We start from the raw sequence: 27,508 nt of genomic DNA on the forward strand, positions 1-27,508 counted from the left end.
AGCCCACAACCCGGGCCTGAGCCCTGACCGGGAATCGAACTGTGACCTCCTGATTCATAGGTCGATGCTCAACCACTGAGCCACACCGGCTGGACTGCCAACTCACCCTTTACACACAGTTGCAGTAACTGACGTGAGGGGCTAGGAAAGGCTGCTGGAGGCGGAGCGGACAGAGGGGTCGCGGCCGGACAGGTAACGCCGGGCCAGTGAGCACAAGCGGGGCCTCCGAGGGCAGGGCACAGGGGCCAGCGGGGGCCGAGCCTGCCGCTCCTTCCTGAAGCGGTGTTTCCAAAGTGGCCACAGGGCCCGGCCAGTGTGGCTCAGTGGTTGAGCATCGACCTATGAACCAGGAGGTCACAGTATGATTCCCGGTCAGGGCCCAGGCCCGGTGGCGGGCTCGATCCCCAGTGTGGGGCCTGCAGGAGGCGGCCGGTCCATGATTCTCGCCCATCGTTGATGTTCGCATTTCTCTCTCCCTCTCCCTTCCTCTCTGAAATCAATAAAAACATATTAAGAAAAACACACACAAAAAACAACAAAGTGTCCACAGGGACCCCGTGTTGTGCCTGCAGAGGCCTGGGGGCGGGGGGATGGGGAGTGGAGTTGGGGGTGGGATGGAGTTGAGGCTGGTGGAATGTGCAAGTCACTCCTCAGCCCTCACTTAGTCCCGGAGGAAAGGCTGTGACCACATTCTCGGGGGAGGGGACAGGCCTGAGGCCGGGACTGTGGTCCCAGTGGGAGTGGGGGGCAGGCCTGGGCCCCGACATGAGGATAGGGTGCGCCCAGGCCCCCGAGGCTCAGCAGGGGGCTCCTTTGGCGGCTGGGGGCTTAGCTTCCCCCTCTTTCCTTCCCATCCTCTCCCGGCCCTCACCGTCCGGCAGACACTCAGGGCCCCTCTGGCCGGGCCGGCATAACAGCCGTTCCTGTCCTGGGCGCTGGCTCCGTGGTCCCTGCCCCCGGCCTTGGCCTGACCAGGACGCTGGGGAGAGGAAGGGAATGTCCCACCCCTGACCCTGCCGACTCCCCCCAACCATCCCCTGCCTCCGCGTGGGCTGGCTCTGGCCCAGGAGTGAACTTTGGTTCCTGGTTGAGCAATGTCGCTGTGGTGAGGGGTGGGGGTGGGGGTGGGGGTGGGTGGGGGGAGGCGCCTGCAACCCTCCCCACCCCGTGAGCCACGTGGGAACCGGCCTGTGGGAACGGGCCCAGGAGCCTCCTGCGTGCAGGCTGGCCGGCTTGTCCAGCCCCTCTCTGCACCTCGGTTTCTCTGCTGGCCCCGGAGGTGTAAGGAGACCCGGGAAGGGGGTGGGCAGAACCGCAGGGACTGTGGGGACTGAGTAGATGGGCGTCCAGCCCGCAGCCCAGTCTCGGGGGCACCTCGGGGGTGCCTCCTCCTCCAGCCACCTCCCCAGCGGGTGCCCTGAAGGCCCAGCAGAGGAGGCGCTGCTGGCACAGGAGTGACCCGGAGCGTCGAGGGCCAGGGACGCAGAGAGACAGAGGCCTGGAGGCCACAGAGGCAGCCCCCGGGGTGGGCGGTCTGGTGGGCACTGGTGCCAAGGGCTGGCACATGCCCATCTGCACTCACCGCACGGGCGCCTTGCAGTCAAAAGCATGTGCTGCTCTTGAGCTGGCCTGCTCCCTGAGGGGACCCAGCACCCCGCTTGGTACCACTCCCCACCCCTCTCTGTCCGCACCCCATCTTCCAGCCCAGCTGTGGCCGAGCAAGACTTGAACCCGGGTCCTGAGTGAGATGGCCTTGGGTCCCCCCCCTGTCTGTCTCTGGCCCCCTTCAGCCTCGCCTCTGTGCCCCGGACACCCCGGTGCCCTCTGTCTCTGGGGTCCCCAGGGGGCTGTGGCTGGGGACCAGGGCTCCACACTGTCCCCTTCCTCTCCGAGCCCTGCTGTGGGGCTTTGCTGGGACCAGAGGCGGCCGTGGGCGGCCCAGCAGGCACCACGTCCTCGGGCACGGGGGATGGGCACTGCGGGCCGACCGAGAGGCGGCATACCTCCGGGGCTGCCAGGGCGGGCGGGCCGCGGGCACGGCAGCGAGGGAGTTAACCACAGCTTCCTCCTCGAGAAAGAAAAACTCCATGAACACCCTGCCCCCTGGCCTCGGGCCAGGGCCACGCTCAGGCTCGAGCAGCCCTGCCGAGCAGCCCTTGTGGAAGGCAGGGCCCGGCTGCCACACGCCGTCTGTCCGCACACCCACCTGCCCGCTTAACTGCCCGCCGTTCGCCTGCCCACCTGTCTGCCCAGCGCTAACCCGCCTCTGTCCGGTGGTCTGTCTGACCAGCCTTCTCTTGCCGGCCTCTCTCCAGCTGTCTGCCTCCTGACCGTCCGTGTGTCTGTCTCTGGCTGCATCTCTTTATCCGGTCAATCATCTGGGAGTCCATCTGGGTGTTGTCTGGTCCATCCAACCACACAGCTGTCTGTGCATCTGTCTATCCGCTGGCCTGTCTGCCCACCTGCCTCCCTCCCCCCACCCCCGGGGCTGCAGAGCCATGGCCCCGGGCCGGGGGACCACCTTCGGCCTGGTGCTGCTGGGGCTGGGGCTGGCCCTGGCCATCATCGTGCCCGCCGTGGTCCTCTCCCGCCACCACGCCCCCTGCGGCCCCCAGGCCTTTGCCCACGCTGCGGTCGCCGCCGACTCCAAGGTCTGCTCAGACATTGGACGGTGAGTCTGGGGGGGGCCTCCCAGAGGGCCTGTGACTGTGGCAAGAGAGTGGAGCAGGTGCCTCTGTCGCATCTGACATGTGGGGGCCACGTGGGTGTGGGCTCCGGCAAGGGAGCGGCCTCAGGCCTTTGCCCGGAGCGGGCAGCAGGCAGGTGCACGGACGATGGGGGGCGGTGGGGACAAGGACACTGTGGGCAGAGAAGAGATGGCCTGTGAGTCGATTCCTAGTCCCAGGGCTCAGGGAGCCCCAGAGGAGGCAGTGCCCGTGTCACCGGTCTGGCCCAGGGGGACCCCGATGACCAGTGCTGGCCCCTCCCGTGGGGTGCCAGTCCTCCCAGGGCTGTGGCGAGGGAGTGTGGGGGCCCCATCCATGGGTTTGCCCTGCCGGGGTCAGGGCCTGGAGCCGGGCCAGCCGTGGGAGGGGTGATTTTTTTAGGGGGGCAGTGGGGAGGGACCCCAGCTGGTGATTGTGACGCTCTTCCAGGAAGTCCCGCCCAGAAGAGGCTTCTGTTGCCCCCCCCCCCCCCGCAACCCCTGCGTTCAGGGGCGGGACATGGCAAGACGCCCTCCTGCCCCCCCGACCCCCCCTCCCCCGCCCCTTCCCTGCTGCTGGGTCTGCTTCCCGGAACATCTGCCTCCTGGGTGCTTATCAGAGAGGCTGTTTGTGCTCCCGGAGGGACTGTCCAGGGCAGGGGGAGCGGCCACGTCCCAGCCCCAGGCCCCCGGGCAGCCGTGGGCCCAGCCTCACCCCTTCGGCTCCATTCACTCACCTTTTCTTTCCTTCCTTCCTCCCTGTCTGTCCGTCTGTCCCTGTCCCACCCGCCCCTGGCCTGGTCCTCCCCCAGGGCCCCGGGAGGGCCAGCCCGGGCCTGCGGTCACACCATAGATGCACTGTGACCACAAGGCCTCTTCTCTGACTGTCGTCTTGTTTTTTGTGTGTTTTTAAATATATTTTTATTAATTTCAGAGAGGAAGGGAGAGGGAGAGAGAGAGAAACATCAGTGATGAGAATCATGGATCGGCTGCCTCCTGCACCCCCCACACCGGGGATGGAGCCCACAGCCCAGGCCTGTGCCCTGACCGGGAATCGAACCGTGACCTCCTGGTTCATAGATCGATGCTCAACCACGGAGCCCCGCCGGCCGGGCTTTGTTGTTCTTCAATTGGCAATAATCACGCCTCGGATCTGCCTCTTGGGCTCTGATCCCACCGCTGCAAGCACGGCAGGCCTGCATCTCCCGGCCTCAGGGCCCAGTGGGTTGGGCTGTGGGCAGGTGGGTGCCTGAGGGCGGGGGGGGGCTCTGCTCTGTGATGTCCGTCTGCTACAGCCGCTCCGAAAGGCCTGCCTCGGCCAGATCCTGGGGGTGGGGGGTCCCCGCTCCTCCCGGAATCCAGGGCGATGCCTGGCTGCGCTTCACTGAGGAGGAGGCTAGGCTGCACGGAGGGACCTGCCTGCTGTCGCGGAGGGAGAGACGCCAGGGCTGCTGGAGGGGTGGGCCTTCCTGGCGCCCCCCGCCCCCCGCCTCACGCCCCCAACCCCAGTGTCTGCCCAGCCTCCAGGCTTGGCCCGTAAAGGCCAGAGCTCTACTGGTCAAGTGCATGGTTGCAGAGGAGGCTGGTGGGGATCCAGAGGGCTCACCTCGGGGGCACTGGGGTCCGGGCTGGCCCTGGGGTGTGGGGATTGGATGAGGACAGCCCTGAGCCTTGTCTGCTGCTCCAGACCCATCCAGGGGCCTGTGTGTGCCGTCCGCAGTGCAGAGGAGAGCTGGGAGTCTGGACACGATGCTGCAACTCCTGGGTCTCAGTTTTTCCATCTGCGAAATGGGTCTGTGCCAGCACTTCCCTCAGGGGGGACTGGATCTCGCCCGGCCCGGCGGCGGTGCTGCCTGCTGGTGGCTTGATGTCCTGACCACTGGCTGTTGCAGTGGCTGGGACTGGACCTGGGTCAGATCTCAGGACCCGGAGTCAGGGCCCAGGGTCTGCACCGGGGACTCTCCTGAGGGGAAGGCTCCTAGGGAGTTGGGGGTGGCCTCGCCCCTTCCTCCTCTCTCCGAGGCCCCGGGACCCTGATGGCTCTGTACTCCCAGCCAAGTTTCCAGGAAATTATTGCACTTCCTCCCCGCTGGGGCTCAGGAAGCAATGGCCGGGGCACGGCGCACCGCATGTGTGAGCACACATGTGTGTGTGTGTGAGTGTGCGGGCGGGAGTAGATGCGTGATGGAGCCTCCCGGCACCTTGGGGACCGGCACCTTCCTCCGGTTCTCCCCCCACAGGCGTGTGTGCGGCTCCTAAACTCTAAGGGTCCCAGAGACTTGCCACCAGAGGAGCCGTGGGCAGCAGCAGCTCGTCCCGGGCTCACCCCCACCCCTGTCTCCCAGGTCAACATCCTCTTCAAATAGAAAGGAAGGAAGGAAGGGAGGGAGGGAGGGAGGAAGGAGTGATTGCCTTCCAGTCAAGATGGGGCGCACAGGTGCTCGCCTCCTCCCACAACCACATCAGAATCTCATGCCACGGAGCAGCCGTCTCTAGAACCGCCTGAACTCTAGCTGAACAGACGCCCTCGACTGGGGATTTAAGGCCCGCACCACGCTGGGCCTGGCGGAAGGGGTGGAGAAGAGGAACTGGCCGGTGCACACCCACAAGTAGCGGATAAAATCCGGAGGGATGTCCCAGCCCCACACCAGGCCCCCAAGCCCTGGGCTCCAGGGCCAGGAAGAGAAGTCCAGCCTGGACGGTGCCTGAGTGAGACGGAGGGCTCCGGGAGTCCCGGGTGTTCCTCTTAAAGGGCCAGTGCGTGGACTTGCTCAGACACACTGGCTCTGAGCTCCAGCGCTGGCCGAGCAACCTGGAAGGCATCAGGAGCACATGGGGATGGCCTGACTTGCGGAGCTTCGGGCCGAGGGCGGGAGGGGTCGTGCTCTCCCTGGCAGGAGCCATTGATCCTTGGCTGAGCCGTCCCCCCCCCCCCCCCAGAACTGGCCGCAGGCACCTATCTGCGTGTCCATCAACCTGGCTCACACTGTTTGCTCAGCCCTGGCGATTTCCTGACATCTCGTCCCACCCAGCGTTTGGGCCGCTCCCAGTGGCTTCTCCATAAAAAAAGCCTGTCTTGCTGATGCTGCGGATGTTCCTTAAATCCCTCAAACAAGCAGCCTCCGACCTCAGGGTGCCCGTGACTTTCACCACGGGGCCCAGGCTGGCGCTCGTGCGGCCGTCTGCAGATCACGCCGTAGCTCACGCCAGGCGGCTCCAGGCAGGGCATAAACAGTGACCAACCTCAGGCTGCATGTCCTGGGAGGCCCAGAGTCAGCACACAGTTCAGTTCCCTGTCGGGGCACATGCCCGGTTGCGGGCTCGACCCCCAGTAGAGGGGGTAGGCGGGAGGCAGCCGATCCATAATTCTCTCTCATCACTGATGTTTCTGTCACTCTCTCCCTTTCCCTTCCTCTCTGACATCAATAAAAACTTATTTAAAAAATAACCCTTTTACTGGGATTAGAGCCCACAACACGGGCGTGTGCCCTGACCAGGAATCAAACCGTGACCTCCTGGTTCCTGGGTCGATTGATGCTCAACCACTGAGCCACACCAGCCAGGCCATCACTGGGGTTTAAATGCTGGCTTCCCATGGGTGCCGGGGAGGACTCCTGGGTGTAAGTGAAGAGCAGCCCCGGGTCAGCTGTGCAAGGCTGTGCCTGAGGGACAGGGTCACTTCCTGAGCACAGGCCTGTCCGACCGCACCTCACAGCGGAAGGGCCCACCCCTTACTGCTCACGGACAGACGGGGAGACAGGCCAGAGGGCATTCCCACAGACACTGGGAAGGGGTTGTGGGGCCCATCAGCCCGAGCCCCAAGCCCTGATGGCAGAGAAGATCCTGGGGTCACTTGAAACAGTCCAGCCTGACAGGGGCTGGAGCTCATGTGTCCCCTGTGACATGGGGAGGGGTGGTTGCCCCGCCTGGGTCCTGGGACTGCTGGGAGGGGCTGGGGAACAGGGACAGAGGAGCCAGTGCTGCTGGGAGGGCCGGGGAACAGTGGCCACAGGAGAACTCTGCCAACGGAGAAGCACCTGGTCTGTGGCAAAGGGCCGTGCCCACAGCATCGCCGTCCGCCACCTGCAGAGTCCTGTGCGCCTGTGGGAGGGGCTGGCCTGGACGGGCCGCCCGGTCTGGTCTCTGATGGTTTGGTGGCGACGGATGGGCCACCTGCATTCCTCCCCTGGGGATGGCCAACTGCATGAGCCCCGGGGGAGGTCGGGGCCAGGGAGCCACCCCTCTCCCGGCGCCGTGTCTTGCAGAGCCATCCTGCAGCAGCAGGGCTCGCCCGTGGACGCCGCCATCGCCGCTCTGGTCTGCACCGGCGTCGTCAACCCCCAGAGCATGGGCCTGGGCGGAGGCGTCATCTTCACCGTCTACAACGCGAGCACAGGTGTGTCCGCAGAGCGTCCAGACGCGGCTGTGGGGCCCACCGGCCGTAGCCCCAGGCCCTGAGGGCAGGAAAGGGTCCTGGGGTCACGGGTGCGTCTGTGCAGCCCCCCGGGCGGGTCCCCAAACCTTGACATTGAGGTGTCCCGTCTGCCCCTGCCCCTGCCTGGTGCCCCCTGTGCCCCTCCCCTCGCCTCCCCCTTCCCGGCAGATCCCACCAAGCAGAGGCCACGCCTGCGGAGGGAGCAGGGCGGGGTGAGGGGGGCCAGGGGGGGACTGAGGCAGCCGCAGGGCGCCTGACCCTCGCATGCCCGCCCCGCCTCCAGGGCAGGTGGAGGTCATCAATGCCAGGGAGACGGTGCCCGCCCGCCCTGCCCCGGGGCTGCTGGACCAGTGTGAGCAGGCGCTACCTCTGGGCACAGGTGAGGCTCGGGAGGGGCGCTGGGCTGACGCCCTCACGGACAGGCTGAGACCCCCATGGAGGCCCTGTCCTGCTGGGGTTGGGCGGGCTCCGTGGAGATGGGTTATGGGGATGGGGTGGGGGGTCCCAGGGCCAGCGTGCGCTGGGCCCCCCGGGGTGGGCAGCCGCGGGGAGTGTGAGGGCAGAGGGACAGGTCAGGTGTGGGCTCAGGAAGGTCCCCTGGCTGCCAGGGCCGGGAGCAAGGCCGATGGGATGACAGTGGGGGTGATGGAGAACCCTGGGCGGGCCTGGAAGTCGGGGGGCTGCGGGCCAGCGGGGGCAGCCTGACACGGCCACGCCCTGCAGGCGCCCAGTGGGCCGGGGTGCCCGGGGAGCTGCGGGGCTACGCCGAGGCCCACCGCCGCCACGGCCGCCTGCCCTGGGCGCGGCTGTTCGAGCCCACCATCGCGCTGCTGCGCGGGGAGCACCGCGTACCCCTCGTCCTCAGCCAGTTCCTCAGCCACAGATTCCTGCGCCCCTTCCTGGCTGCCTCCTCCCTGAAGTGAGCTGCTGGGGAAATGGGGGGAAGGGGGAGATGGAGGGGGGAGGGGGAGGCGGTGCAAGGGTCCCTTCTCAGCTCCTGGGCTCAGGCCCCGGCCTCTGGCACACGGACCTGTGGGTGCCGGGACCCCGCCTGGCCAGCCCTGCGATGCCTGGTTCACACGCGGGGCTCCGTGGGGCAGAACCCAACGGGAGGGGCTCAGGCCAGAGGGTTTGTGCCCAAGAGATGGGGCCCTGCGGGCACGGCTCCGGCCTCTGCCACTGCCCTCTGGTCGCCCCTTGCCCGCCTGCCCCCCACTGAGCAGGTCCTCCCAGGAGCAGGGAGGACAGGCCCCGGTGGACACAGGCCTGACAGGGTGATGAGCGAGGGGAGAGGGGCAGCCCCCCCCAACCCTAGGGGGTCTGTCCCCTCTGTGGCCACCCAGCACCGGGGGCCCCAGACCAGGACCACTTCCCTGTGGGGTCCCCAGGACCCTGAGCAGCCCCTGCAGGGGTGTGGCTGCGGCCGGGACCTGGGCCCACCCGAGGCTGCCCCCGCCCCCCGCCCCCCCAGGCAGCTCTTCTTCAACGGGACGGAGCCCCTGCAGAACCAGGACCCGTTGCCCTGGCCCGCGCTGGCGGCCACGCTGGAGACGGTGGCCAGGGAGGGCGCCGAGGCCTTCTACTCGGGGCAGCTGGGCCGGACGCTGCTGGAGGACATCGCCCGGGAAGGTGAGCCCCGCCGAGCCCGGCTGAGCCCGGGAAGAGCCAGGCTCTCCACACAGGGTCCCTGCTGCTCATCTTTCTTTCTTTCTTTCTTTCTTTTAATATATTTTTATTGATTTCAGAGAGGAAGGGAAAGGAAGAGAGAGATAGAAACATCAATGATGAGAGGGAATCATTGACTGGCTGCCTCCTGCACATCCCCCACTGGGGATGGAGCCCGCAACCCAGGCATGTGCCCTGACTGGAATCGAACCCGGGACCCTTGAGTCCGCAGGCCAATGCTCTATCCACTGAGCCAAACCAGCCAGGGCTCTTTCTTTTTTAAAATATATTTTTATTGATTTCAGAGCAGAAGGGAGAGGGAGAGAGAGGGAGATCCCCACTGGGGATCAAGCCCGCAACCCAAGCATGTGCCCTTGACCAGAATCGAACCCGGGACCCTTCTGTCCACAGGCCGGTGCTCTATCCACTGAGAAACACTGGCCAGGGCTAGACACGGGATCTTGAGGGCAGGCTCTGCCCCGGGCCAGCTGCTCCCAGGGCTGGGAGAGGCTGTGTGTCCCGTCCCGCCCACTGCCCGCCGCTGTGGCCCTGCCGCCACGCCCTCAAGGAGCAGGGCGGGGGCGGGGGGGTGGTTAGGGCCAACAGAGGGGAGTCCCTGGGGGCCATGGTGGGCTCTGGGCCTGGGGCTGGCCACCCTCAGTGTCCCCGAGGCCAGTTCTCCTCTCCCACCTTCCTTTCCCCCCAACCCTCCCCCAACCTGCCTGCCTCCAGCTCCATCCTGCCCTTCCCCCCAGGGCTCTGGGGCCCAGCCCTGTGGCCACTGCCCACACACCCACCCTCCCCCGTCTGGGTCTAGCAGGCTGGGCGCCGGGGACGGGGCGGTCACTCTGGCCTCTCCCCCACCTGCACTGGCGCTTCTCTGCCTCCTCAGGCAGCCAGCTGACCACGCAGGACCTGGCCTCCTTCCAGCCCGAGGTGGTGGCCGCCCTGGCCATGCCCCTGGGGGACTACACCCTGTACTCCCCGCCGCCGCCTGCGGGGGGCGCAATTCTCAGCCTCATCCTCAACGTGCTCAAAGGTGAGAGCCCCGGCCTCCCGCTCAGGGTCCTGTCCTGCTGGGAACCAGAACCCCACGCCCAGCTGTGGCCTGGGGCAGCCGTGGCCTGGGGCAGCCGTGGCCTGGGGCAGCCGTGGCCTGGGGCAGCCGTGGCCGTTCCCAGTTCCCAGCTCAGCCCCCTCGTCAGACGCCGGGGCTGTGGGAAATGGGTCCAGACGGTGCGTTCTTCCCCGGCTGGTGTGGCTCAGTGCCTGTGCCCGCTCCCCGCCCCCCGCAGGGTTCAACTTCTCTGCGGAGTCGGTGGCCGGGCCTGAGGGGAACGTGACCTTGTACCATCACCTTGTGGAAACGTTCAAGTTTGCCGGGGGGCTGCGGTGGCGGCTGTGGGACCCGCGGAGCCACCCGGACGTCCAGGTGAGGTGGCCACGGCCCAGGGCGCTCCAGCTGTGGACCCTGAGAGCCTGGCCGGGCGGTCGGCGGGATGGTTGGTCCTGGGGCAGGTGTGGGCCTTGCCGGAGGCCCTGGCGTGGCAGGTGCAGAGGGCAGGGGTAGCACCACGTCCCAGAGGAGCTGGAGGGCGGGCGGGGTGCAGCCTGGGCGCCGGGAGGACAGAGGGGGGGAGAGGGCCTGCGCTGACCCTGCCCACCCGCCGTCCCCCCAGAACGCCTCCCGGGACCTGCTGGGAGAGGCGCTGGCCCAGCACATCCGCCAGCAGATCGACGCCCGGGGCGACCACCCGCTCAGCCGCTACAGCCTGGCCGGGGCCTGGGGCCACGGGACGGGCACGGCCCACGTGTCTGTGCTGGGGGCCGACGGCAGCGCCGTGGCTGCCACCAGCACCATCAACACGCCGTGCGTGTCCCCGGAGGCGGGCGGGCAGGCCCCACTCCTTCCCCCCGAGACCTGAGTCACCCCCCACCCCACCCCACCCCACCCTCCGCCTGGCCCCAGCCCCAGCCTCTCCTCACCTCGCCTTTCCCATTTCTTCTCCTTCTCTGTCAAAAGGGGTCCCACACCTGATATACGGCTCATGAGGGCCTTAGAGGACACCCCTGATGGGGCGCACGGGGGGATCTTGGGGGCAGTGCCGGGGAGAAGGCAGCAGCCCGGCAGGCGGGAGGGCAGCCACCAGAGCGAGTGGCTCAGGGGCTGAGCGTCACCCTATGAACCAGGAGGTCAGGGTTCGATTCCTGGTCAGGGCACAGGCCCGGGTTGCAGGGTCGACCCTCAGTGTGGGGCGTGCAGGAGGCAACCGATCCAAGGTTCTCTCTCATCATGGATGATTCTATCTCCGTCTCCCTTTCTCTGAAAACAATAAAAATATATTTAAAAGTAATGAGGGGCCCCCCCAGAAGGCTGTCCCTGAGCCCAGCCCCGCCTCCCCCTCTGCAGCTTTGGGGCGATGGTGTACTCGCCTCGCACGGGCATCCTCCTCAACAATGAGCTCCTGGACCTGTGCTGGCGGCGCCGGCCCGGCGCCCAGGGAACCCCTCCGCCTGGTGAGTGTGGGGGGCACCCCTGGAGAGAGGGGGCGCTGCCTGGGGGACCCCGCCTCTCCCAGCCATGGTGTGAGGTAGTGAGAGGGGACAGGCAGAGGGGCGGTGTGCAGGGCGCCGGCTCGGAAGCCAGGCTGCCGGCGACACCCATGGGGCCTCCAGTTCCAGGGGAGCGGCCCCCCTCATCCATGGTCCCCTCCATCTTGGTCAACACGGCCCAGGGGTCGAAGCTGGTGATCGGCGGGGCCGGCGGGGAGCTCATCATCTCCGCTGTGGTCCAGGTGAGTCTGGGGCTCCCCGCCGGGACGGCCCCTCTCTGGGCGACCCGTGGTCCTGCTCCCCTGGGGGCGGGGGGGGGGGGTGGCTGGTCCCCCCTCCCCCCAACCTGTGACCTCCTTCCCTCCCGCAGGCCATCGTGAACAAACTGTGGCTGGGCTTGGACCTGGGCGCAGCCGTCGCGGCCCGCATCCTGCACGTGAATGACAAGGGGCAGGTGGAGTTCGAGCCCCACTTCCCCGAGGTGAGGCCGCGGTCCCAGCCGCCCCTGCAGGCGGGAGGCCTCCGTGCGCTTCGCCCAACCCGAGGGCCCTACGCCGGGCACCCTGCAGCGCTGGGCGTCGGTGAGACGCTAGTGGGGGCAGCTCCAGGCCAGTCCCAGGGTCTCCAACCAAGGAGAGGGTGTGGCCCCTGCCTCCCCCGGCCGAGCCCCCAGGCATCTCAGCGCCCCCCCCCCCCCATTTCTCTCCGCGGCTCCTTTTCCGGCTCCGGCCTCTCAGACTCCCCCTCGAGGGTCTGTTTCCTTGTGGGATCGGCAGCTTTAAGTGCAGATCTGTTTGTGGGAGTTTATTCTTCCCTCGAGGGCCTGCCCCTGCTGAGGGAGGGATGGAGGCACGGGCCGCGCTGGCGCTGTTCTTAGGAACATTCCTCGATCCCCGACCTGAGCAGGTCCCCCGAGCTGAATTCCACCCCCACACACCCTCCCCGCCCCCTCCACCCGCCCCAGCAGACGGTCGGCCTTCTGGAAGCTTCTCTGGGCTGGCAGACGCCCTTTGCCAGGACCTTCATTCAAAACACGGCAGCTCTCAGGGCTGCCAGCTCCAGGCCCAGGGGCAGGTCAGCCAGCTGGGGTTCGAGATCCTCCCGTGAGGAGCCGCTCATGACCTGGGGCCTCTCTCGCGGCCAGAGTGAGGGGCCCTGAGCCCACGGGGTGTGTCGTCCCTGGGAACTCCCGCCTGTGGGCCCAGAGCCGAGGACCTGGGCCAATCGGGCTCCAACTCTCGGAGCCAAGGCCTTCCCTCCCTGCATACGGGTCTCCCCTGGAAGCACGTCCAGTGCTCCCCCAGAACCTATCCTCTCAGGCACTTCTCCTGGACCTTGACCTTGACCTTGAATTGTGGTTACTCTGTGAGCACAATTCTGAGGACCTTGGACTCTGAGGATGCAGAGATGACAGCCCGGCATCCAGCTCCCCCAGACCCTCAGCTCCCCCACACCCTCACCTCCCCCACACCCTCACCTCCCCCAGACCCTCACCTCCCCCACACCCTCACCTCCCCCACACCCTCACCTCCCCCACACCCTCACCTCCCCCACACCCTCACCTCCCCCACACCCTCACCTCCCCCACACCCTCAGCTCCCCCACACCCTCACCTCCCCCACACCCTCAGCTCCCCCACACCCTCACCTCCCCCACACCCTCACCTCCCCCACACCCTCACCTCCCCCAGATCCTCGGCTCCCCCACACCCTCACCTCCCCCACACCCTCAGCTCCCCCACACCCTCACCTCCCCCACACCCTCAGCTCCCCCACACCCTCACCTCCCCCACACCCTCAGCTCCCCCAGACCCTCACCTCCCCCAGATCCTCACCTCCCCCAGACCCTCAGCTCCCCCACACCCTCACCTCCCCCACACCCTCACCTCCCCCACACCCTCACCTCCCCCACACCCTCACCTCCCCCACACCCTCACCTCCCCCAGATCCTCACCTCCCCCAGACCCTCAGCTCCCCCACACCCTCACCTCCCCCACACCCTCACCTCCCCCACACCCTCACCTCCCCCACACCCTCAGCTCCCCCACACCCTCACCTCCCCCACACCCTCACCTCCCCCAGACCCTCACCTCCCCCACACCCTCACCTCCCCCACACCCTCACCTCCCCCAGATCCTCGGCTCCCCCACACCCTCACCTCCCCCACACCCTCACCTCCCCCAGATCCTCACCTCCCCCAGACCCTCAGCTCCCCCACACCCTCACCTCCCCCACACCCTCACCTCCCCCACACCCTCACCTCCCCCACACCCTCACCTCCCCCAGATCCTCACCTCCCCCAGACCCTCAGCTCCCCCACACCCTCACCTCCCCCACACCCTCACCTCCCCCACACCCTCACCTCCCCCACACCCTCACCTCCCCCAGAGCCTCAGGTCCTGCCTGGGCCCTGTCGCCATGGAGACAGGTCTGAGGCGTCCTCACCTGGGGCCCCCCTCTCTCCCCCAGGAAGTGCAGCGGGGGCTGGAGCGCCGGGGCCAGAAGCCGGCGGGGCGGCCGTTCTTCCTGAACGTGGTACAGGCCGTGTTCCAGGACGGGGCCTGCGTGCAGGCCGCCTCGGACCCCAGGAAGCAGGGGGAGGCCGCCGGCTACTGAGGCGGCTGCTCCCCAGAGCCGGGATCTGCCGACCTCGGCCGGTGGAGGGTCAGGGCGTGACTGACCCCTGGCCGGGGAGCCAGTGGGGGTGCAAGAGGCGGGGCAGCCTGGCAGAGGGGCCTGCGTGTCCCTCCAGCTTCTCCAGCCCCTCCCTCAGCCCCCTCCCCATCAGTGCGTCCTCCCGTTCAAGGTGAAAGAGGAGGCGCCCGCCGCATTCGGGGAGGGAGGGGACCCTCAGGAAGCAGACGCACGGCTTCCCACCGTCCTTTGCACCAGCATGGACGTGGGGAAACCCAGGCCTGAGGCCCAGAGGCAGTTGGGCCCATCCAGGCCTCCCCTGGGCAGAAGCGGTGCCCCCCGGCCCCCCCCCCCACTTGCTGGAGCTCCGACGTGGGGCCGCCTGGGCCCCCTGTTGTGGGGAAGGCAGGCAGGGTGCGGCCTGGGCCTGGCCAAGGCCTGTCTCTGCCTCTCGTCTTCGGGGCCAGGGAAGTGTTGGCCGCAGTGAGACCTGAGACCCCGGCCCGGCCCCAGCAGCCCATGCTCTCACCCCTGGCACCGCTGGCACTTGGGGTGACGCACTCTGTGTGGTGGGGCTGTCCCCGCAGCACCCCTGCCCTCCCCCACTAGATGCAGCACACCCCCTCCCCCAACAACCAGCCCCCAATCGCCCCCAGTTGAGAACCGCTCATCTGGACCCAGGAGCCCCAACCACTGTGACTGGCTTTGCCAGCTGCTGGCAGGGCCGCCCTGGCCTCGGGGTCCCGCCCCTCCTGGTTCCTGAGAGCATCGGGGTCCCCCTCCCCCTGGGAGGGCCCCCCTGAGTCCCGCCTCCCACTCCGCCTGGCGTTGGGCCAAGCAGGATGCACTCCCTGTGCCCGGAGACAAAACACCACACACAGGCCTCCCAACGCGGAAACCGGGGGGGTGGGGTGGGGGGGCTGTGGTCAATGTCACTGGGCAGAGGGCAGGATGCGGGCAGGGCCGCGTTCCCCCAGGACCAGGACGGGGCGTATTTGTGGACTGTTCTCTGTTTTTTAATTTTTTATCGATTTCAGAGAGAGAGAGAGAGAAACACGGATGGATTGCCTCACATCAGGGATGGAACCTGAAACCTAGGTATGTGGCCTGACTGGGAATCGAACCCACCACCTCTCTGTGTACCGGACAACACTCCAAACCACTGTGCCACACCGGCCAGGCCAAGGCCCCCTCTCCTCCGGCTCCCAGAGCGAGGCAGCCCACCTGGGCACTCCCGTGGCTTCCCCTGTGCTCAGCCCTCCCTGTGTCACTGGTCCCAGCGGCAATAAACGGTCCCTCGGTCACCTGGACTCGCGTGTGACATCTTCCCTGCGTGGAGTCAGGAACCCACACACCACGGGCCGGGTCCCCTTTCTGGTACCACAGCCCTCACGCGTGGCCTTGGTACCGTGATGTTGGCAGCGAAATGGCACCAGCTGTGACCGGCCACGTCGGACCCAGTTCTGGAGTCCGGCAAAGGAAGAATTCAGAGCCAAGAGCTCCACTGAGAAGTGAACGTTTATTTTAAAAGCTACAGCGGGAGAAAGCAGCAGCCAGCTGGGCTTCGTGGGCTCGGGAAACGTGTCACAGAAGCAAAAGAAGGGGCCTCGAAGCTTAGCAGAAAGAAAGGCAAGAGCACGTGGAAAGAATATTCCAGCCTGGCGGGCGGGGCTCCGTGGTTGAGCGTCGACCTGTGAACTGAAAGGTCAGGGGTTCGAATCCCGGGCTGTGGGCTCGGTCCCCAGTGTGGGGCGTGCAGGAGGCAGCCGATCTCATCATTGATGTTTCTCTCTCTCTCTTCCTCTCTGAAATAATAATAATAAAATAATATTCCATCGGGTGTGCTCTTGGGCAAGGGGGGCGGGGAAGATCCTCGAATCTTTTAAAATACTGAAATATTTAATATCAGATCAAGAACGCATTGGAAAGATGCACAGGGCTATGGCTCCTTAGGCCACAGAAAGCTACAAATGGCTGTTTCCACTTAGAAGCAAGTTGCTCAACCGCATTCACGCATCAGCCTTTTCCAGTGAAAACAGCAGCGAGATCCCAGAGGCTGAGGAAATAGCTCCCGGCCGGAGGCGCCCTCCCTGCCCCCCCATCCCCTCCCCATCCCCATCCCCCCGCCCCCCACCGCCCTCCAAGCTGCGAGGAAAACAGCCTGGCAGACAGACTCCCCCCGCTGCGGGGCAGAGAGGGACCGGGGCCCAGCTCTCCCAATGAGACCAGCAGAATCTCGGGAAGAAACCCAACCAAGAAATTTTTTTTAAAGATATGTTTTCATTGATTTCAGAGAGGAAGGGAGAAACACACCAATGAGGAGAGAGAATCATGGACGCCCCCCACTGGGGATCGAGCCCACAACCCGGGCCTGTGCCCTGACCAGGGACTGACCCGTGACCTCCTGGCTCCTAGCTGGACGCTCAGCCACGGAGCCGCCAGGGCCGGGCCCAACAAAGCCAGTTCATGTCGGAACACGAGAGGCTGACTCCGTTCCCACACAGGGGTGTGAAACTCAACAAAACACAAGCACGCCCAACGCAATCACAAAGACCTTATCGCACACCGATGTGGGTGTGCGCTCTGAATGCAGGATGGGCTGAGCCTTGGAGACTCAAGCAACGAAATTCACCACGTTTTCACGCCCACAGGGAAAAAAAAAAAATGACTGGTCATCTCAGTCAACGCAGAAAAGCATTTATAAAATCCCGCAACTTTCACTCACAACACACTCGGGGGAAGGCGGCTTGACCAGGGGCGGGAACACCGTCCAACCGCAGACGAGGGGCTAGAGGACCGTGCGCCTGCCGCCGGTCATTTCATTGACCTGCCGCCGGTCATTTCATTGACCTGCCGCCGGTCACTTCATTAACCTGCCGCCGGTCATTTCATTAACCTGCCGCCGGTCATTTCATTAACCTGCCGCCGGTCATTTCATTGACCGGTGTGGGTAGCAGCAGTGCTGGTGCTCAGTTCTCCGTTCGGCAAATCAGGAATCCAGAGCCAAGAGGCAGGAGCCAGGCTCTGAGGTCCCACATATCAGTGAGCTCACTCAGCGTTTGTTTTCCTCTGTGACTGATCTTAGCATAATGCCCTCCAGCCCGGCTCATGTTTTTGCAGGTGGCGCGGTTTCCTCTTTTCCCACAGATGAGGGAATAGTATTCTATTGTATACATAAGCCAAATCTTCTCTATCTACTCGCCTATTTTAAAAATAATATTGTTATTATTTTAAATATGTTTTTATGGGTTTCAGAGAGGAAGGGAGAGGGAAAGAGAAAAACATCAGTGATGAGAATCACCGACCGGCTGCCTCCTGCACGCCCCACCCTGGGGATCCAGCCCCCAACCCGGGATGTGCCCTGACCGGGAATCGAAAACCCTGACCTCCTGGTCACAGGTCAGCGCTGTCACTGAGCCACACCAGCCAGCCAGTTGTTCCACTTACTGATGCATTCATTCATTGATCGGTTCTTATATGCGACATGAGCATTGGGCTTGGATGTCTTGATTCCCAGGGGTTCCATTTCCCTGAAATGGGGGTCTTCCCCGCCTTTGATGTCGCTGGGGAGTCCATGCCAGGCTCCGGGAACTTCCGCCCTCACACAGACCCAGACAGAGCCTGTCTGTCCCCCGGGGGCCCCTGGGAAAACCCTGTCAGGTGTTGGGGCTTCCCAGCCTGGCCTGCCCCTGGCACAGAGGACGCCTGATGCTGGGGCCCAGACAGCGCACCCCTCCTCCTGCCGGGGAGGGGCAGGGCAGCTCTAGGCCTGTCGGAGAGGGATGGGGGGGGCGGGGGGCGCGGGCGGGACGCTCAGGGAAGCCATGCTTCACTCTAGGATGCAGCCTAAATGCCGTGGCCTGATGGGGAGGAGCCTGGGCTGCCAGGCCTTTCCTCTCCCTCTGCCCCAACCTTCCTGCTCCTCCACCTGGGAGGCCCGTCACGTGGTGGCTGAGAATCCCACGGGGCCTCTGGGGCTTGTTGTGGGAGCTGTGAACCCCCAAACCCCTAGGCGGTGTCTGCTCCCACGTGTCCCGACTGCCTGGACCACGAAACTGCCCTCTCACCCACCGACAAGTGCCAGCTGGGCTGCTCGGCCAGGAGACGGGTGGGTGGGAGGCCGGCCCCACCCCCCTCATCTGCAGAGGGAAGTACCCGCCCAGCAGCTGTGGGTCGCTCAGCCCCACTGTCCTGACCTGGAAGCAGAGGTGGCGAAGCGGGGGGTCTGGGGTCTGGAAGGGCAGGAGGCACTGACCTTCTCCCCTCCTTCCCTCTTCCGACCCCGTCCCTGGGAGCCCCCCAAGTCCCCCGCATTGTGTATCCTTGCCCACTTCCAGAAACCCCGCGGACAAGACCTGCCCCTGACACCCAGCCCTACCTCTGCCCGGGCCCCTCACCAAAGGGGGCGTTCTGGGGGCGGGGAGGTCTGGGCTGCAACCTGGCGGTCAGTGCCAGCTGGATGACCTGGGGTGACCGGTGCAGCCTCGAGTTCCTGAGACGTGGGGACGGCTCCCAGCCCTCCCAGCTGAGAGGCACAGGGCGAGGCTGAGCACAGCTTGTGGCCCAGCTGCAGGCTGGCCCCCCTCCCCCCCCCTCCTCCCGGTGGCCTGGGTCCTGGTGCAGCCTCCACCATGGCGGCCATTCTTACCCTCTGCTTCCCCCATGTGGCCGCTCTTGGTGCTGCAGCCACAGTGAGGAGGGCTTCACCCAACACTCCCCTCCAGGGTGCTCCCCCCGCCCCCACCCCATTGGTTTTTAGAGCGAGAGGGAGGGGGAGAGACAGAGGGGACATCCATGTGAGAGAAACACATCGACGGGTGGCCTCCTGCACGCCCTTGACCAGGCCCAGGCCGGGGACGAGCCTCCAGCCGAGGTAAGTGCCCTGGATTGGAATCGAACCCAGGACCCTTCAGTCCGCAGGCTGGTGCTCTATCCACTGAGCTAAACCGGCTAGGGCTCTCCTAAGGCTCTTCATCCTGTAGGCACACGGCACGAGGCCCGTGCTCCATGCTCAGCATCTGGACTCTCCTGGGTGGAGTGCCCAGGGACCCAGAACATGGACCCGGGTCAGAGGACGTGGGGCGTGCCACCAGCTTCGGGGAACTGCTGGGGCAGGGTGGGGGGCCGGGGGCCAGCTTTCTGCAGGTGAAGGGGCAGGTGGTGGCACCGGGGAGGGCAGGCTGGCTCCGTCTCATCGTCTCATCTCCTGGCCACCCAGGGTGGCACCCCAGATACCACGCCCTTCCTCCCCACCCCACCCGGGGTCCCTGTCTCAACCCACTTCTCAGATGGAGAGATCGAGGCCGAGGAGGGACCTGGCCCAGGTCACCTGGCAGTGGGTGGAGGGCCCAGGCCAGGCCGCTCTGGACCCTGAAGGGCGTGTGGAACTCTCTGGAACCAAAGCACGAACGCGGGACACCAGGGTGGGCACCACGGCTTGTTTTCTCCTGTACAGGCGGGCGGGCTGTTTCCGTGACATTCCAGGGAGTCGGTGACGAGCCTGGTGCTCAGAGGGTGACCCTTCGCTTGGGGTCCTGCGACCCCTCCATGCCCTGGCCGGGGCCCACCTGCCGTCGTGGCTGGGCCCAGGGTCTGGGGATGAAGGCAGCTGAGTGCTGGGGCACCAGGTGTCCGTGTATCAGGCACCGGGGCATGGGCAGCGGACGCGGGGAATGAGGTATTGACAGTTGAGTACCAGACGCTGCAGGGCTAGGCGGGGAGGCAGCTGTTAGAGCTCAGGGGCATGGAGTCTGGAGTCTGGAGTCTGGGGAACCCGAGATGCAAGGACTGTGGGAGCAGGGGCTCGGGAGTGCACAGTCAGAGGTCGGTCCGGTCCGAGGTGGCAGAGCAGGGCACCGGCCTCGGGTCCACAGTGTCAGGCATCTGGGTCCAGGGGCCAGGCTTTGGCGCTCGGGGGTTCGGGCCTTTCTCCGCGGGGGCGGGTCTTCGGCCCCAGGTGGCCGGCCTGGCCGGGTGCAGAGGGCCGCTCTCAGGGCCTCGAAGTCCAGGCGGCCCTGCAACAGAGAACAGGGCTAGAGCGGCACCGCCTTCCCACCAGCGCCCCGGGGCCCAGGGTCCGGGAGCCGAGGAGGGGCAGGACCGTGGGGGTGGGGTCTCACGTGTGGCTTTTCCTGCGTCGCAGCAGCACGTAGATCAGCGTGACCACAGCCACCGCGGCCAGGCCTCCGAAGATGATGCTCAGCAGCACCGCGTGGCTCCGGCCTGGGGAGGGGCGGGAGGTCAGGGCGCCGGAGAGCGGAGTGTGTGGGGTGTGTCATGGGCACTGGGGCAAAGCATGTGGGCGGGGCCAGTATGTGGGCGGGGTGGGGCTAAGGGGGCGGGGCCGGAGAAAGTGTGTGGGCGGGACCAGGCTAGGCGGGGGGCACATGGTGGGCAGGGCCGGGCTAGGTGGGGCTGGACACGTGTGTGGGTGGGGTCTGACAAGTATATGGGTGGGGCCAGGCTAGGAGGAGCGTGGCATGTGTGGGCGGGGCTGGGTTTTGGGGAGCACGTGGTGGGCGGGGCCCGACAAGTGTATGGGCGGGGCTGGGTTAGGCAGGGCGGGACGTGTGTGGGCGGGGCTGGACACGTGTGTGGGCGGGGCGGGGCGGGGCAGCAGCGGGCCTCGGACCGGAGGGCTGGCATCCTCACCTGGCTGGCAGGTCGGGGTGGGCTGAGACCAGGTGCCGTCAGCCTGGCATTGGCTGACCTCTGCCCCGACCAGGCTGTAGCCGTTGTTGCAGTGGAAGAGGACAGTGGAGCCCATCAGGTAGTTGGTGCCATCCTTTCGCCCATTGGGGGGCGGGGCCAGCCGGCCGCAGGACACCACTGGGCGGGGAGACGGTGCAGATGACAACCGTGAGCCCCGGGGAGGCCCGTCCCCGTGCCAGGCGCCTGCCCCTCCCCCCGGCGGCCTGCCCCCCTCACCGGGCTTCAGGCTCTGCACATGCCGTTGGTGCAGCTGGTGGGCCGCCCGGGTGGCATTGCCCACGCTCAGGCTCCCGGTGGCGGCCACGTCGAAGCTGCAGAAGTGGTCGCCTCCGCACAGCTCGGCTGCCTCCGCGGCCTGGCTGGGGCTGAGGGCCACCTCCTCGGGGAAGAGGGGCTGGAAGGTGGGGTCGTGCTTGGGCCCGTACAGGAAGTTGTTGACCAGGAGCCGAGAGTCATAGGTGAGCAGGGAGGAGGCGTTCCTCACCGCCCCTGGGGAGACACAGGCCGGCCTGGCTGGGGGTGTGGGCCAGGGGTCCCCTGCCTGGGGGTGTGGGCCTGGGGTCTCCTGCCTGGGGGTGTGGGCCTGGGGTCTCCTGCCTGGGGGTGTGGGCCTGGGGTCCCCTCCCTGCACTGACCCCGCCCTGCCACACCTCTCCCCCCAGCGTGGGCCCTCGTCACTCACAGTCGGCCCCAAACCGGTGCAGCTCCCGGGAGCTGGAGGTGGGGGGCAGGACCTGGCCGTTGCGCAGCGTGAAGTCGTCCGTGGGGTCGTCATTGAGGGTCCCCAGGAGGCCGCGCGTGTGGTTGAAGGTCTCCGGCAGCAGGACGGCCACACCCAGGAAGGGGCCCTGGACGCTGACCTCCAAGCCCGCCCCCGACGAGAGCATGATGGACACCCTGTCCCCGGTGGCCACCGACAGGAACATGCCTGGCACGGGTAGCGTGGGGTCAGGGCTGCCTTCTGGGGGGCCCTGTGACCTCACAGCCCCAGGATAGGTGGGCCTGCACCCTTGGGCTTCGGGGAAGGACAGGGCGCCCCGGGACCAGCCCCGCTACTGGGACTCCACCACTCCAGGCCCACACCTGCGCCGGGGCCCCCAGCCCCTGCTGATCGGAGGTGCCCAGGCCCTGAAGAGACACCCCCCCATGCTGAGGCCATGCATGGGGTTGCCGGTCGGCCCTCCATCCCTGACTGGGAGGCAGCAGCCTCTGCCCTTGCCAGGGTCCCTGCATTCTCAGTGCCCACAGCCCGTCTCACGTGCCCACGCCCCCAGCTGGGAGTCATTTCACTCATTCATTCCCTGAGGCCACAGCACCGGGAGGGCAGGGGATGGACAGGGAGCGGCTGCTCCCTAGCCCCCAGCCAGCTTCCCGGGAGCATTGCAGCTCCCCGGCTCCTCCGGGTCCAGGGAGGACGCACCTCTGTCCTGGCATCTTGGGGCTCTGACCAAGGAGGGTGTGGGTCTCGGGCTCCCTGGGCGTGAGGGCTCAAGGCCGGGCTTCGCTCTAGGGCCCCAGAGCCATGCCTGCCCCCAGCCGCCATGGCAGGGCCCTGTGCGGGCGCTTCCGCAGGGGTGCAGCGGAGAGGGCTGCCTGAGGAGCCATCTCCACATCTGGGCCCTGGACAGCAGCCCTGTCCCAGCAGCCCTGTCCCAGCCGCCCCGGGAGAGGCGGGAGGCCCGAGTCGAAGAGCTCGGCGGAGGCGCGGGTGACCTGTCGGGCCGCCCACTCACCCTTCAGGTCCATCCAGTTCTGCTCGGCGAAGCTGAGCACCTCCTGGTTCAGCAGCACCTGCAGCGGCCCCGCCCCGCCCGCCAGCCGCACCTCCACCACGTCCGAGTTGCCCTCTTGGACGGCCACGGCGGTCAGCCCGGTGCCCCGCTGCGGCACGCCTGGAGGGGAGGGTGCAGAACGGGCCGCTCAGCTGCGGCTTCCCAGCCGGGTGACCCCGAGCCACCCAAGCCCCCGGGCCCGGCCTCACCCTCCGGCGTCGTCCGGGGCTCGGCGCGCGCCTGCACACTCAGGCCGGTCTGCGCCGCCTCCAGCAGCACGTACTCGCCGCGCCCGTTGAAGGTGAAATTGGCGCCATCGAAGGTGACAAAGTGCGGGTCCCCGAACGCAGAGGCTGCGGAGAGTGGAGGGTCAGCGGGCCGCCCCTCCCCCCCGCCCGTCCCGCGCCCGACTCCTCCTGGCACCCACCGAGGCGAGGGGGCCGGTAGCTGCGGCAGTCGCTGGAGGGCCGCCGGCCCATGTAGCGGGGGCAGTCGGGCGCCCAGAGGCAGCAGTGGTAGAAGCTGATGACGTCGTAGAGCCAGTGGGAGAGGCCGGGCACGCGGGGCGGGGCGCGGAAGGGGGGCGAGCCCCAGTCGTGGCCGCGATCCGGGGTGCTGCCGCTGGTGCTATCGGCCGTCAGGATCTGTGTGCCTTCCTTGGTGTAGCAGCACTGCTGGCCGGCGGCGAACCGGGGGCTGGGGGGCCGGGCAGGTCAGGCCGGCCGCGGGCACCCCGCCCTCGGGCCCCGCCCCGTGCCACAGCCCGGGTCTCACCTGGCCTGCACGGAGCGCACGCAGTGCACGGCCCCGGGGTGGTAGGTGCACACGCTGCCCCGCTCCATGTCGCAGCCGTAGTCCGTCTGCAGAGCGGCGGGCGGCTGTCAGGCTCCGCCAGCCCCATCGCGTCCCCCGCGGGGCCCTCCGACCCCGGCTGCCCACCCTGTGCGGTCCTGGCCCCACGTGCACCCTCGATGGTTCCTGGGCCCCGGCCTGGGGGTGGGGGGGACACGACTCACGTGGAAGCGGCCGGAGTCGGCCCGGGCCTGGGCCAGGGTGCAGGGGCAGTCGGGCAGCTCCACCAGGAAGTTGGGCAGTTGGTCCTCCAGCTCCTCCCAGGCCTGGCACTGCTTGCGGGCCCAGGCCACGGGGTCCGCCTGGAAGTCCTGGCCCAGGTGCCAGGCCAGGGCATGCTCGTTGCTCCAGAGCGCCTGCACGTCCCTGTGAGGCACACAGTCAGCGCTGCCGCCCCCGCCCTGCCCGGCCGCTGCCAGGTGAGGAGCGGGCGGCGGGCAGCGGGGAGTGGCCCTCCCGTCCCTGGCCGTCCTTACTTGGCGCCCCCGTGGTACTTGCTGCTGACGATCCTCAGCGCCCCCAGCTCCCACCTCTGGTAGTTCTGGGGCGCGGGCTTGGGCGTGAAGGTGAAGGAGCCGGAGTTGGGGATGTTGGTGGCCAGAGAGTACAGGTAGGACCACTTTGCCATCCACTCCTCTGAGTATGGCTTCCCTGAGGGAGCGAGGCCCCGTCAGCCCTGCCCTCCCCCCGTCCCAGGACCCCCGGGGCGGAGGCAGCGTGGGCGGCCGCTGCTCCCACAAGGACCCTGGCTCGAGCCACCCCCTCCTGCCCCTGCTCTCAGGGTCACTGTCCCTGCTCCAGGCCAGACCCGGGGCTCAGAGAGGAGCGGGCAGCCCATCCCTCCCTGCAGGGTTCCCTCCGCCCTCCCGCCCCGCCCCGGCCCATTCTCCTTCCGGTCCTCACTGCAGTCTGGCTGGGGCTTCCCCCTCCCGGGACTCCCCGCCGATTCCCTTTCCCTCCTGCGAGCAGCCGCAGCCGGCGGGGGGCTCACCTGTCTCCTCGTAGCCCCACAGCTCGATGCTGACAGCGCTGCTGGGCAGGGCGGAGGCGCTCCAGGTGAGCGAGAGGTTGCCCCCGGAGCCGGGGGTGCCATAGTATTGCCAGAGGGTCTCGTTCACCAGCTGGCTCTTCTCCGAGTCCGACACTTTGCTGGGGTGCACTGGGCGGAGGGAGGGGAGGTGAGGGGGGGGCCTGAGGCCCGGGGGCCTCCCAGGAACAAAGTATGTCAGTCCCCTTAGGGCGACGGGGCCCCCCCGCCCCTCACGGTGCTAGGGAAGGACAGAGGCTGGGAGAGCGAGGCCCTCCCCTGGCCGGGCCCAGCCCTCGGGGTGCCCCTCGCCCCCTGCCCTCTGGGCGGAGACACCTGTCTGGATGCCACGGGGCGGGGAGAGGAGCTCTGGGAACCCGGGCGGGCGGGCGGGCCCTCAAGGGACCGGCTGGGCCTGAGCGGCAGGGCCAGGTGTGCATAGATCAGCACCCGACAGTCCCCGGGGGCGCCGGCCTGGACCAGCACGGGGTGCTCACTAGCCAGCCAGGTGCCCGATCGCGGGAAGGAGCGGCCGTTGTCCATGGAGACGGTGAAGGGGATGCGGCCCGTCTCGTAGAGCAGCGGTGACACGCAGTGGACACGGCCCATGGAGTCCACGTGGCCGAGGGTCTGCACACTCTCCTTAAACCTGTGGAGGGCAGGGGTGGCAGGAGAGGCCGGGCCAGGGCGGGCTGTGGGCCCCTGAGCTCCCTGGGGGACCCATTCGGCCAGCGTTCCCGTCCTGGGTCCTTGGGGCGCCACCCAGCACGTGTGTGTGGGGGGGCGGGCGGGGGCAGCAGGCACGGCCCCTCGCGCTCCCACCTGCAGATCACAGCATCGGCGGGGCCCGTCCACTTGAGGTGCTGCACCAGAAAGTCCTTGCCGCCCATCATGGAGCCCGAGTGGGGCTGGATCTCCAGGCAGAAGTCCCGCAGGTCGGGGCAGCAGGTGCCCAGGCCGACGCAGGTCGGGTGGCAGGAGCACAGGCTGCCCCGGTCCCCACAGCGGTTGGAGCAGGTCCCCTGGGCCCCTGGAGAAGAGGGCCCTGAGCAGCTGTCCCCCGGGGAGGGCCCCCCTCCCCCCCCCCCCCGTCCCTGTCGGGCTGTGTCTGCTTCCGGGAGCCCGTTCTAGAGGAGCGTGCCCGGCAGAAGGCGGCAGGGGTCGTACGTGGACAGTGGACACCACAGGGCCCGTGGCCGGGTGATTCTCACACGGGTCACCCAGCAGTTCACCCGAGAGACCCGCTCGATACAGTGATGGCGAACCTGTGACACGCGTGTCGGAGGTGACACGCGAACTCATTTTTTTGGTTGATTTCTCTTTGTTAAATGGCATTTACATATGTGAAATAAATATCAAACAGATAAGTCTTTGTTTTACTATGGTTGCAAAGATCAAAACATTTCTATGTGTGACACGGCACCAGAGTTCAGTTAGGGTTTTTCCAAATGCGGACACGCCGAGCTCAGGAGGTTCGCCGTCGCTGGTAGAATGAGGGTAGGAGGGGCAAGTGCCCCCAGACAGACAGCTCCGTAGCGTGGGAAGGAGCCCCGGCCCTAGCAGGTGTGGCATCTGCTCTGGGACTGTCTGCCATGGACGGATGGACAGACAGGGGGACAGAGGACGGGGCGGATAGAGCATGGGCCTGCAGAGGGAAGGGTCGGGGTTCGATCCCCGTCAGGGCACGTGCCCGGGTTGCAGGCTCCATCCCCAGCAGGGGGCGTGTAGGAGGCAGCCTCAGCCACCAAGTCCGGAGCTGATGCATCTCAGTGGCCCCCGGTGAGGGGCACAGGGGCCTGTCTGCACGACCTGGTGGGGTGCTGGGCTGGGGCCACGCCCCAAAGGGGACAGTCAAAGGCCAGGCCTGGGCAGAGCCTCCCCCGGCGGCCCCTCCCCCAGCACGGGGTCGGGAACATCAGAGGCCAATAAATATTTATTGACTGAGGATGAGCTGATGGTTCCCGGGTGGGGCTGAGTGATGCCAGGGAGGCAGGTGGCAGGAGGGTGGTGGGGCTCTTCTCTGCTGGGGAGACAGGGATGGTCGGGGGCTGGGAGCCCCATGACCTCCAGCCTTGCCCAGAGGGCAGAGGCAGGCGGCAGGGTAGGGGCGCAGGGTCCTGGCTCTGAAGTGTGTTTTTTCCGCTCTTTTTCTGGGGCCCACATCCTGCCTCTGGCCCAGAGCGCGGGCGGGTGGGGTGGGGGGAGGGGGACTAAAGGGGGCTCCTCCATGGTCAAGCACACCCTCCATCAGGGCTGCGGTTCAGGCCAAGGGCTCTTCTGAGCTGCCACCCGCCCAGCCACTCCCCTCCCGGGCAGCAATGCCTCCCGGCTCCCAGCAGGTTTGCGGGGGGGCACCATCCCTGCTGGGTGGCCCCTTGACCCTAGAGCCCCCAGTTTCTTCCCAGGCCCCCAGGACAGCCCACAGCTAGCCTGGCAGATGGCCAGAGGCTGAGCCAGAGGGGCATCTGCTCTGGGACTGTCTGCCACAGACGGACAGACAGGGGGACAGGAAGACAGGGTGGGACGTACCTGCCGCGGGCCAGGGGCCGGGGCCGGGGGCCGGGGCGAGCAGCAGCAGGGCCCAGGGCAGCAGGAGCGGCTTCATGGTGCAGCGTGTCCGCAGCGGGCGGTGCAGCAGTGCGGGAGGCTGGGAGGCTGCAGGCCGGCTAAGTTCCAGAGCCCGCCCCGCCCGCCCTGCCCCGACGCCCCGCCTGCCCGCCCCGCCCAGCCCTGCCTGCCCTGCCCGCCAGCCCCTCACTGGGTCCCTTCTCAAAGTCCACAGGTGCCTGTGCGCGCCAGCAGGGCCCCACCTGCGCCCTTAGCACTTTCCTGGCCGGCTTGGGGCTCAGGGGGAGGGGGCAGGGGGGGTGGGGGGCGGGGGGGGGCCAGCCCCAGCGGCCGGACCTCTGGTGCTAGAGGAGCCGGATGTCCCGAGGCTGGGGCTCTGACCGCTGGATCCCAACCCTGGTGCCTGCTGAGTGGCCGGGGAGGCTCCCGGAAGGGCCTGAGCTTTGGGGGGGGGGGGGGGGGTCAGGCGGGATTGCACTTGGGATCTCAGGATTCCTCTCCGTGGAGGTCGGAGGTCCCGTCTCCAGGCCTCGGCTTTTCTGTAGGGAGGTGCCTGGGCCCTGAGGGAGGCCCCGGCTGTGGGGTGGG

General features: G+C 67.2%; 2 protein-coding genes across 4 annotated transcripts; one reads left to right on the forward strand and one right to left on the reverse strand.

Moving 5' to 3' along the window:
• Positions 1-2,483: 2,483 nt before the first annotated feature.
• GGT5 (gamma-glutamyltransferase 5) lies at positions 2,484-15,781 on the forward strand (the record flags this gene model as incomplete). Of its 3 annotated transcripts, none has more annotated exons than XM_081114197.1 (12): positions 2,484-2,671; positions 6,970-7,100; positions 7,423-7,518; positions 7,863-8,058; positions 8,611-8,768; positions 9,697-9,843; positions 10,100-10,236; positions 10,484-10,674; positions 11,215-11,321; positions 11,481-11,599; positions 11,728-11,838; positions 13,826-15,781. In XM_081114197.1, 12 exons carry the CDS (start codon positions 2,499-2,501, stop codon positions 13,970-13,972), a joined length of 1,713 nt encoding a protein of 570 aa, XP_080970323.1. In that variant the 3' UTR covers positions 13,973-15,781. The 3 variants fall into 3 exon arrangements, with proteins under 3 accessions (XP_080970323.1, XP_080970321.1, XP_080970322.1); XM_081114195.1 differs by having other exon boundaries at positions 2,499-2,671; positions 11,400-11,599; XM_081114196.1 differs by lacking the exon at positions 7,423-7,518 and having other exon boundaries at positions 2,499-2,671; positions 11,400-11,599.
• Positions 15,782-19,414: 3,633 nt separating this feature from the next.
• Positions 19,415-26,957, reverse strand: SUSD2 (sushi domain containing 2; the record flags this gene model as incomplete). Its single annotated transcript, XM_081114209.1, has 15 exons — positions 19,415-20,004; positions 20,110-20,212; positions 20,642-20,818; positions 20,918-21,190; positions 21,384-21,629; positions 22,435-22,593; positions 22,683-22,826; positions 22,901-23,169; positions 23,248-23,333; positions 23,490-23,691; positions 23,802-23,976; positions 24,317-24,484; positions 24,850-25,001; positions 25,175-25,382; positions 26,882-26,957. 15 exons carry the CDS (start codon positions 26,955-26,957, stop codon positions 19,980-19,982), a joined length of 2,463 nt encoding a protein of 820 aa, XP_080970335.1. The 3' UTR covers positions 19,415-19,979.
• Between the last annotated feature and the right edge of the window lie 551 nt (positions 26,958-27,508).

This window comes from Myotis nattereri (assembly GCF_964212035.1).
Source record: "Myotis nattereri genome assembly, chromosome: 19".
NCBI lineage: Eukaryota > Metazoa > Chordata > Mammalia > Chiroptera > Vespertilionidae > Myotis > Myotis nattereri.